This window comes from Cherax quadricarinatus, chromosome 60, assembly GCF_038502225.1.
Source record: "Cherax quadricarinatus isolate ZL_2023a chromosome 60, ASM3850222v1, whole genome shotgun sequence".
NCBI classification, from domain to species: Eukaryota; Metazoa; Arthropoda; class Malacostraca; order Decapoda; family Parastacidae; genus Cherax; species Cherax quadricarinatus.
The window spans coordinates 14751147-14762556 of record NC_091351.1 but is presented as its reverse complement, the minus strand read 5'-3'; the positions used below and the strand labels follow the sequence as shown (position 1 = coordinate 14762556).

General features: G+C 44.4%; 1 protein-coding gene across 1 annotated transcript in view; it reads right to left on the bottom strand.

Annotated features, from left to right (window-relative positions):
- Nucleotides 1-640: 640 nt before the first annotated feature.
- The window catches only part of LOC128694391 (uncharacterized), a 45936-nt gene continuing 35166 nt past the window's right edge, over nucleotides 641-11410 (bottom strand). Inside the window, exons 5-7 of the mRNA XM_070098036.1 lie at nucleotides 10826-11001; nucleotides 9897-10001; nucleotides 641-864 (exon numbers count right to left, since the gene is read on the bottom strand). Coding sequence (XP_069954137.1) covers nucleotides 717-864; nucleotides 9897-10001; nucleotides 10826-11001 — 429 coding nt within the window. The 3' untranslated portion in view covers nucleotides 641-716. The remainder of the gene's footprint in view (nucleotides 865-9896; nucleotides 10002-10825; nucleotides 11002-11410) is intronic.

The following is an 11410-nucleotide window of genomic DNA, read 5'->3' as shown; positions in this document are numbered from 1 at the left end:
GAGCTTCTGACACCCAGCTCCCCTCAAGAGCTTCTGACACCCAGCTCCCCTCAAGAGCTTCTGACACCCAGCTTCCCTCAAGAGCTTCTGGCACCCAGCTCCCCTCAAGAGCTTCTGACACCCAGCTTCCCTCAAGAGCTTCTGACACCCAGCTCCCCTCAAGAGCTTCTGACACCCAGCTCCCCTCAAGAGCTTCTGACACCCAGCTTCCCTCAAGAGCTTCTGACACCCAGCTTCCCTCAAGAGCTTCTGACACCCAGCTCCCCTCAAGAGCTTCTGACACCCAGCTCCCCTCAAGAGCTTCTGACACCCAGCTCCCCTCAAGAGCTTCTGACACCCAGCTCCCCTCAAGAGCTTCTGACACCCAGCTTCCCTCAAGAGCTTCTGACACCCAGCTCCCCTCAAGAGCTTCTGACACCCAGCTCCCCTCAAGAGCTCCTTCCTCACCCAGAATGAAGGAACCTCGTTTCCAGGATCTTGATGTACTTTAGTCTTGTGGATGAAGTTTAATTGATAGTTTCATCACTTGAAACATAAAGATCTGGCCGACCAGACCTTTAAAATGCGATTCCTTCATGTTAGTGACAAACTAATCAAGAAATTTGAGCAACTCCTTCGATCAAACCTGGTTATTTTAACTTCTACTAATCTTTTTTTTTTTTTTTGCTTTGTTAACGCTCTATGCCTCATAAGGGTTTTGCGTTTCTCCGTGATACTCAAAAGGTGAAGGCTTGTGAAACCTTGTCGAGGACGGAGTGTGGACAGTCACTGTAAAGACGATCACAGTCTCCGTGAGTCTTGCCGTAGTACTCTGCTCTCATGTACTCCTCGTACACAGACTCCTCGTCTGGACTCTTCGACGCTCTGAGTACAAAAGAAAAGTGCATAGATATACTCACTCCAGACAGGACTGCACTGAATAATACACAGGGCTTAAGAACTCTACGAATAATTTCCCTCTAAGACTGCCTTGATGCTCGAAAAGGGCTCTTGTTCCAAGGAAAGAGGGCAATCCTCCCCTTCCTTGAATCAAACATGATTATCTCGCTATATGGTTCAGCCCTTTCTCATGAATATAAACACCAAAAATATTGTAAACAAGGCAGTGTTGAAACCCACGCTGGTTAAGTGCATCTTGTGAAGCAAGTGTTAGGTTTGACGCCTGTCTGATGCACATAGGGTCATAATGCCGCAGTCTACCTGCACAGGTTAATCCTACTGTCTAAACTGCCGCTTTGATGCTTTTAAAGGACTTACCTGGAGAGGGTTTCGGGGATCAACGCCCCCGCGGCTCGGTATGAGACCTGGCCTCGTGGTGTATCAGGGTCTGATCAACCAGGCTGTTACTGCTGGCCACACGTAAACCGACGTAAGAACCACAGCCCTGCTGGTCAGGTACTGACTTTATGTGCTTTTCCAGCTTCATTTTCAAGACAGTCAGGGGTCTAGTGGTAATTCTCCTTATGTATGCTGAGAGGCAGCTGAACAGTCTTGGGTCCCGGATACTTATTGTGTTGTCTCTTAGTGTACATGTGGCACTCTTGCTTTTCAATGGGGTGATGTTGCATCTCCTGCCAAGTCTTTTGCTTTCGTAGGGAGTGATTTTCGTATGCAAGTTTGGTACTAATCCCTGTAGATTTTTCCAAGTGTATATTATAATGTATTTTTCTCGCCTACATTCCAGGGAATACAAATTATGGGATTTCAACTGTTCCCAGTAATTTAAATGCTTTATCGCACTTATGTGTGCCGTGAAAGTTCTTTGTACACTATCCTGGTCAGCAATTTCGCCTGCCTTGATGGAGACAGTGTACAGCAGTATTCCAGCCCAGAGAGAACAAGCGGTTGTGCTCTGCACCCCTCCGCTGTTCTCAGGCGAGCTCCATAGCAACAACATGGCGCTGAGTGTAAGGCGTAGAGTGAATACCATCGGCAATGAGCTGCTTCGTGGGGCGATTTCCCCCTCAACGGCGCAAGTGTTACTACCGACCATCATCAGAGAGATGTATGGAATACAGGACGACGAGGTATATGGTGTAGCCCTGAATGGGGCCTTCAGAATCTTCGTTAAACTGAATTCGATGGCTGTGTATGAGGCTTTGGTGACTAGATTCTAGGATGTGAGTCTGGATGCAACTCCTGCTGTGAGGGTGCGTCTGATAGACGTACCTCGACACTATACGCGGGTAAAGTTGCGCAATGTACCCTTTGAGGCGGATGAGGCTGACATCAGGAGTGTGTTCGAGGCATATGGTACTGTGCATCTGGCAACCCAAGGCAAGTGGGCGGCAGGTGCGTACATGGGCCTTCTGGAGGGAACCTTCTCCCTCAAAATGACTCTGAGACATCCCATCCCATCTTACGTCGTGATGGAGGAGTTCAGGACGCAGATTCTTGGGTCTTATGCTGGGCAAAGACATACGTGCAGGTTGTGTGGGGCGTACGATCATATGGCGGCGACGTGTTTGAAACAGAGGAGGGGGATGGCACAGATTGGTGAAGCACCAGTCACCTGTGGAAGCCGTCATTGAGAGCCCCACAAGCAAACAAGGGAGTGGGCGCCTGTGGAGTGATGCGGTGGAGGATACCCTCCTGGTGACTGCGTGACGTAAGCTGTGTCGAGCTAGGAATAGCCACTATGACGGCGACGAGTGCAGATGTGCGTGTGCAGGAGGAGGTGATGGCACTGGAGGATGAGCTAGAGGGGGTCTTGAGAACTTTTACTCTGCCTGGGGAAGATGAAGTATCCGTGTAGGGGAAAGCCTTCGAGTTGCAAGTGGAGAAGAGTGCCGGGACATGCATAGGGAAGGAGGAGGGGATCAGCAGGAACAGAGAGGTGTCGCCGTGTTCTGTGGAACGTAAAACGGTGGAGGTTGAGGTTCATTGTGACGGCTCCTCGGAAGACAACATGGCGGTGGAGGGCATCACGAGGAAGAGAGCAACGGCGTCAGACAAGACGATGTCCTGCATCAAAAGAAAGGGGGGGAAGGTGGATGGTGTGAAGCCCTGTGGTGGGCCATTTGGGGCAGGAGGCACTGGGATGAATGAGGAGAGGAGGAAGGGTTGGAAACTATAAAGAGGCCTTAGGTGTATGACTGTGAATGTGAATGGACTGTGTGATAGTGTAAAGCAGGAATGGTTTCGAATGTTTCTGTGTAAATGTAGAGTGGATGTAGTGTTTCTGCAGGAACGTAATTTCAAGGAGGGGAGAGTGCTGGAGGTGGCAGGGTTTCAGGTAATGACTCTGCCATCTGCACTTCTGAAAGGAGGTGTGAGCTTATTGATCAGGGAGGCGAGCCTGTTTATGTTGATATGAAGTGATGGGGGAGGGGGAAGGGTGTGGCATGTGGACAGGTGGTGGATGGGGCAGAGGGTAACCTTGGTAAGTGTGTATGCACCAGCAGAAAACGATGTGAAAGTGAAGCAGGAATTTGTATGTGATGACCTAGTTTTCTTCTTACGTGGTCTTCCTACAGTGGCCATCATTGGTGGGGACTGGAACTGTGTTATTAGGAGGGCGGACATGGAACCAAAAGGGGTGGGGCACGTGTCGGTGGCCTTACGAGACCTCTTGAGGGATATCCAGTTGAGGGATGCGGTTGGAGGGGGGCGCGGGAGGTAGAGCACACTTTCGTAAGGAGGGGTTATGCGGCTAGGTTAGATAGGTTGTATATATCTCAAGGGGTCTCGTTAAAGTTTTTCCTAGCAATAGAAGTAGCTTATTCGGATCAACGAGCGGTAGTGGCAGAGGTGGGGTGGGAGTCACTAGCAGGTATCTCTAGGGGATACTGGAAGCTAAATACGAGTGTGTTGGGTGATGAGGAGGGGTTGGAAGGATTTACAACACTGTGGGAGGGGTTAAGTGAGGAGGTAAATGGGATGGAGGATGTGGTGAAGTGGTGGGATGGCGTGGTTAAAGAACAGATTAGGCAATATTACGTGAGAGAAGGGAAACGAATCAGTTCTTTGAAATATGGGCTTGCTAACTATTTGGAGGACAGGTTAAGGGGTTTTTATGTGAAGGGGCGGTGGTGGGTACTTATCCTATGGATGACATTATCATTAAGGGCAATCAAGGATGAAGCTGCGTGAGATACGGAGGTGGAAGGGTGAGAGGTTGTATTGCAACAGGCAATGACAGAGGGCTATTCCATGGTTGGAGGTTCATGAGTTGGTGGGTGGGTATAGGGTGGGTCATGTCTTACAAGCTACAGAGGGAATGGGGGTGTTTTGCTGATAAGTGGTATGAAAAGTATTGGCACAGGGATAGGGTAGGAGCTGGGGTATTAGAACAGGTGTGTGGGAGTATGATATGTCAGTTGGGAAACAGTGATAGAGAAGCATTGGGAGGGGAAATAATTGAGGGGGAAATATGGAAGGCTTTAAGTGAAATGCGAAAGGGCAAAGCGCCGGGAGTCGATGGACTCCCGGCAGAGTTTTATCAACAGCATTGGAAGCTAATGAGGGGTTTTTTGGTTAGGTTATTAAATTTATTGAAGGAGAAGGGAGAGTTGGGAGAGAAGCAGGCAACAGCTGTCGAAGTCTTGGTACCGAAGGGTAAGGGGCAGCATATGCTTAAGGACTACCGGACAATCTCATTGTTATGCGTGGATTATAAGTTGTTTGCAAAGATTTTGAGGAATATGTTGAAGTGCGTAGTGGGGCGGGTAGTATTGAAAACTCAGTTTGGGTTGCCAGGGAGGTCTATGGTGGAGGGGCATGGGCTACTAAGGGATTTTGTGGAAGCAAAAGAGGGGGGTTTGGTGGCATTAGACTGGCAGGGAGCATATGACAGAGTGGAACAAGAAGCATTGAGAGCCATCCTCAGGAAACGGGGATTTGGGGAAGAAATAGTGGGGTGGGTAGATGCGTTGTATCACAGTGCAAAGGCGAGGGTACAGATTAATGGAAGATTGGGTGGGAAGATTGTAATGGGTAGGGGACTTCGACAGGGATGTCCTATGTCACAGCTATTGTTTGCATGCATACAGGACCCCTTTTATAGAATGGTGGAGCAGCATATGTGCAATAGGGGGGAGAAGGGAGTGGTGTTGGGAGAGTTTGGCCAGTATTAATTGGGTATGTAGATGATGCTACTGTTCTGGTTAGGGAGGGGATGTCAATGGAGACCTTAGATAGGGTAGTACAAATGCTCACAGGTGCAACTGGTATGAGAGTGAATTCAGAAAGGTCCATGATTATGGGTTAGGAGCTTGGGCAGGGAGGGTTGAGTGGGGTAGTGCAGTCGTGAGGATGCAGGTGAATTTGTTAAAAATTTGTGGTCTTATCTATGCAGACGATCTGGCTGTGGCACGTGTGGAAAACTCGGTTAGGTTGGTGGATAGGATTAAGGGATGCTTGGGAACATTGAGGCCTTATCATTTGACCCTTGTGCAGCGTGCCATTGTTATTAATGTCTTATTGTATTGTAAGGTATGGCACGTGGCAGCCGTGTTCCCATTAACAGGGACGGTGATAGCGGACATACTTAGAAGGATTTTTAAATGCTTGTGGGGTTCCGGCTGTGATTAGCTTAAAAGGGACGTGGTAATGTTACCTGTGCGTCAAGGGGAGGTTGGGATTGCTGGACTTAAAGCGGAGGGTCAAATGTGTCTTCATCAAGAGGGAGGTGATGAGGGAAGGTGTGGGTGGGGGGTCTGGTTAGGATCCATGATAGATTGAAACGAATGTATACAGAAGTGGAGTTGCATGAGTGTGAAACCGTTTTGAGGGTTATGGCGTGGGCTTGAGATCCGCGGAAGGTCAAAATAGGTGGGATGTGTTGATTGTTAGTGGGGAGGTTTGTGGCGCTTGTAGAGGGTATTTTCCTAATATATACATGGACAAGTATATGAAATAGGTTAAGTAGGATGAGGTTACAACTACGTGCACATGACGTAATGTATAGTTTTGCACTGCATTTTGCCGTCGGGTGCGGTTCTAAGGGATAGACGAGTGGTTGAAGGGGGGGGGGGGAAGCGTGAGCTATGTGGTGGAGAGGAGTCGGCGTTTCGTGTAGTATATTTTTCTGAGGATATGCAGAGTGTCAAGGGGTGGTAAAGTAGGGTGATACATAGGATTGGGGTAAGGGAATTTCTGTGCTGAGAGCGTTAAGTCTGGACGTGGGGGGTTGGGATGAGAGTGTTCTTAGGGATGTGGGGTACACTATGGTTGATTATATATATATGCGAGGAAAAAGGTTCGTGAGGTGGGGTTTAGCGGCAGCTTTCCATAAAACAATATGTCGTAACAAGAAAATTTATGGGAGGTACGAGAAGGATTTTTCAAAGGGATACATGGAACTTACGTTAGGAGCTGTATTGGTTTTGTAAGAGGGAGGGGGAGGGTATGAATGGAAGTGATGCTGTGGGAGGGGAAGTCAGGGGTAGAAACAGGGTCGCCTCCTTGGGGTTTTTATGGGATGGAATGCAAAGTTGCACGACTGGTGTTTGCATGATGAGGGAGTAGGCACCATGTATGAAACGTAGGTGCACTCACCTGTGGAATGTAGGATGCGTAAGGATGGGTGAACGTTGTAGCTGTTTGAGCATGCTTGTAGTGATATGTCGGTGTGGGTGGGTAGTGTGTATGTAGTCCTGTGTATCAGGAAGCATGGTGGGTTCAGCCTTGCAGTGTGATTGGGTAAAGTAGTGTGACGCCCAGTTTCATATTCAAGGACTGTATGATTGTGCACACCATTCATATTGGCCTCGTGACTTCAAGAAATAGTGTGAATAGTGGATAAGATATGAGTGGGGGGGGTTCTTTGCCTCTAACACTGTGTAGAGTGAGGCGTAGGAGCTGTGTCTTAAGACGAATGAGTATGATATGTTGATTGGCCAATGTGGTTGTACTGGCCCTCACGTGCAGTTACAGGCGTATTATATATATAAAGATGTGACCGCAGACTAGTGGGTCTAGGAACTTCTATAATGGGAAGTATTTTATTACTTCTGATTCAGTCTGGTGGATTCTATTCTGCTGTGATAACCTGTTTCACAGCAGGATTACAGTTATGTTGTGTGGGTTGAGTTTAAAGGAGATTCGTTATGCATGTATGTGGTTTTTAGGGAGTCGTGATTCTTCAAGTTGGATTGGTCAAGGAAACATTAAATACGTGTTTGTAAATCCACCTGGATGAGTGGATACTGTGTATTGCTGGGTCAGGCGTCCCTTATGGTCATATTTGTTCATTGATGTATCTGTGTCTTGGTGAGTTTGTTCCACCAATGTGTATGTAATGTCTATTTTGGCTTATTTAGTCAAGGTTAGGTTAAGTACATGTCGCCATGTTGGTGCAGCAAATACTTAGGGGGGTAAATTAATGAAGTATGCACTATATAAGTAGTACATGATCATACCATTGCATTGGTAGTAGTGTACAGGTGTATATGGAAAGGAAGCATTACATTGTGTTTTAATTATTTTAAGGTAGTATGTGTGTAGTGACCATGTACTTCGATGATGAAAATACTCTCACCTCGAGGGGTGTGATGAGTCAAGGAACTCCTGAATTAATCCTATAATTTTCAGTGGTGGAAATGTAGTTAAAGTTTCATGTGTGTGTGTGTGTGTGAGTTAGCGGGGTTAAGTGTCAATTGTGTTGTGAACACGAGTCTTCTTATGGACATAGCAGTCTCATGTCACATGTTGTGAGTTGTTTTAACAGATGTTATTGTCACAAAGTTGATGTATTGTTATATGTGTTAGGGATGTACTGTAGCTTTTTGCATGTAGCCGCAACATGGCTATTTTATAATACTTTATAACTCTTTGTATTGTGTAATGTTTTAAATAAAATATAAAAAAAAAGATGATCCAGTAGCTGAGACAGGCAGGAGGGACCTGCTCTAAACCGGTGTTGCCCTGAGTTGATGGGTATCTAGGTGGTTGGCGATCTTGCTTCTTAGAACCCTTTCAAAGATTTTTATATAGGATAGTGCTATCGGTCTGTAGTTCTTTGCAATTACTTTACTGCCACCTTTGTAGAGTGGTGCTATGTGTGTTGTTTTAAGTGAGTGTGAGATGACGCCTGTGTCCATGCTCCCTCTCAATAGAATGCTCAAGGCATGTGACAGGGGCTTCATGCAGCTCTTGATGAACACGGAATTCCATGAGTTCGGGCCCGGGGCAGAGTGCATGGACATGTCGTTAATTGCCTTTTTGAAGTCTTGTGGTGTTAGGAAAATATCAGAGATTTATTAAATGACCAGATTTTGGGTCTTGATCATAAAAAAATCCATTTAGATTGTCGACCCTTAGTCTGGTTAATGGCTCACTGAACACCGAGTCATACTGGGACTTTGGTATCTCACTCATTTCTTTGCTGTCATCTGTGTAGGTCCCATATCGTTTGAGCAGGAGCCCAAAACTGGATGTTTTTTTTTCCTTATATTTGGCATAAGAGAAGAAATATTTTGGGTCTCTTTCAATTTCATTGATGGTTAAGTCCTTCCTGAGATTCTGGCTTCCTATAAGATTCCTTAAGCTTAAGTTCGATATTTGCTATTTCTTTGACCAGTGCCTCCCTTCGTATTTCAGATATATTGGCCCCTTTCAGCAGCTATGTGATTCTTCGGTTTTGCCTGCATAGGGAGCATCTCTCTCTTTCTAGTTTATATCTTCTCATTCTTTTTCTTAATGGAATGTGCCTTGAGCAGACTTCAAATGCCAGAGAGTTCATTTTTTCTAGGCAAAGGTTCGGATCTGTGTTGTGATATCTTCCAAGGAATCCAAGGAATTGGAGCCACCTTCTTTACGACTCCCCATAGCATCAAACCTGACGGCCACCTATTTTTCATATGCTGTATAATGCACTACGGATTAAACTTTTTCCCTCAAAAATCTGATCCCTAAATTATAGATAAATATTTTAGGTACCACCTATAGAACTGTTAGAGGGACCCTCATCCTCAGAGAAAAGAATATATACATACTATATATATATATATATATATATATATATATATATATATATATATATATATATATATATATATATATATATATATATACATACATATATATATATATATATATATATATATATATATATATATATATATATATATATATATATATATATATATATATATATATATATATATAATGTATATATATATATTACGGAAATATCGCAAACCAAGTGATACAGGATGCAAAACAACCACAGGGGGAGTAGAATGATAGCTATCACTCTACTCCTCCTGTGGTTGTTTTGCATATATATATATATATATATATATATATATATATATATATATATATATATATATATATATATATATATATATATATATATATATGTGAAGGGCTCTTGATCTCAGGGCTTTCAGGTACCCTACGTTTACTTATAAAAAACTTACTTCTCATTGCACATAGGTTGTGCTATGACGAGCGTGAAGGACTCTTTAAGTAGGGAATTGTAAACCCTCTTCCTTGGATGAAACCTGACCATCTCCCCTACAACAGTAGGTGTTTCATGGGTTTAATGATTCCCCACCAGTACCTCCTCAAGGAGGGAAGGTTCCTTAATGAGCTCTTGATCAACGGAACTGGAGGTATCATCTCCTTCGGATCAAATGTGATTGCGTCCTATTCTCCAGATTCTTTGACTTCCCCAAGAATACAAGATATAACACCTGTACTTGGAGTCTACCTTTGGTCTTGATTGATGGCCTGATCAATTAAATTGTTCATACTAGCAGTAACACAGTCCAACGTGGGCATCGTGTGGCGGGAAGATCTAATTCCGTAAAGGTCATAGAGAACCTGGAGAATGGGAGGCATTCAATTTCGATTCAAGAATATGACAACTCTAATTCCTTGGATGAAGAGCCCCTCACCTATATCAAGGCACCTTCAGAGGGTGAGAGTAATATAAAAGGAATGCTTACGACAAGATGAGGTTGACAACTTCTCCGTAGAAACTGTGTTCGAACGGTGACTCTGCTATCTCACACAGCGTCCTCAGCGTGCACGCGTGCCCGTCGTAGCCCAAACTGCACAAAATAACGTTTACTTAAGCTTGGTTGGTTGGTTAATGGGGGTTTCAATACATGCATACATATTTCTTCAGTCTGAGTAGTTAAGAAGTGAATAATGATCTCGGTGAAGTTGTGGAGGCAGGTGCCATACATAGTTTCAAGAGCAGGTACGATAGGGAGTGAATATCGACTACACAAGTGTTATCAAGCCTGCAGGTAACCTGTTTACCTTCAGTCAATAATACTTTAATACCTAAAATAAAGTTCAAATATAACTCTAAAACACTTGACGGTGTATATGTCCTGTGTCTACTAAGCTTTTAACAAAATAACCTTTTTTACTGCAGGACGGGATGCGTTGTGGCTATCGAAGATATTTTCACTCAAGGAACTGGACCTGCTCTCCTTGCTCTCGGATAATTATGAATAGAAATTCCTCTTTCTCGAATCAAACTTTGTTCCCCGGTCACTGTATGATCCCCTATGGGTTTAGCGCATCCGTATGGTATATAAATTTTTTTTAGTGAAGGGTTCTACATTCAAGGAAATGGAGCTGTCCTCCTATTCCTTTGATCACAACTAATTGCCTCATTCCCCACGAGTTACATGACCTCTATGGGTTTAGCGCTTCCCCATGAATACAATACATTATGACAAAATAAATAACAAAAAGGCACATTACCGTGACTGGAACGATACACAAATAACCCGCACATAAAAGAGAGAAGCTTACGACGACTTTGTCAGTGGTCCAAGTCGGACCGAAACGTCGTCGTAAACTTCTCTCTTTTATGTGCGGGTTATTTGTGCATTATGACAAATACACAAAGTGGACTCACCCACTGAGGAAAGTCTCAAAACGCCTGTAGAGGCTTGTACGGTCCGAGGCTCCTTGCTGGTGTGATCTGCCCCAGTTGAAGGTGCTGTTCGGCAGATAGAAGGTGACAGCAGCTACTGTCTGCCAGCTACCGTAGTCACCAATCCCCAACATTGGCATCGTCATGTTAAAATCAAACTATCTTGCAGAAAAAAAGAAAAGAAAAAATGTAAGAAAATATTTTGATTGCAATGTGCGGATTATTATTAAACTCACGGGAAGCCCTAAACTATGGGGAATGCAATTAGAACATTAGAATGAACACTGCATGTAGTAGGCCTATTGTTAAACACATCCACAACTCTACAGCCAAACTACTACTTCCAGATATTCCTTCTAAAACTAAATTTGTCCATCTTGAACCCATTATTAAGTCCTGTTTTGGTTAGATACTTTCGTGCTGCTGCTTTTGTTATCAATTTCCTGAGTAAAACTCTACCAAATGTATTATCGAAGTCCGTCTACGCAATCATATTCTTCATCGTGGTCTACTGTCTTGAATATTTTAATGAAAGCCCTTGGGATTTCATTATTCTTTCACAGTGGT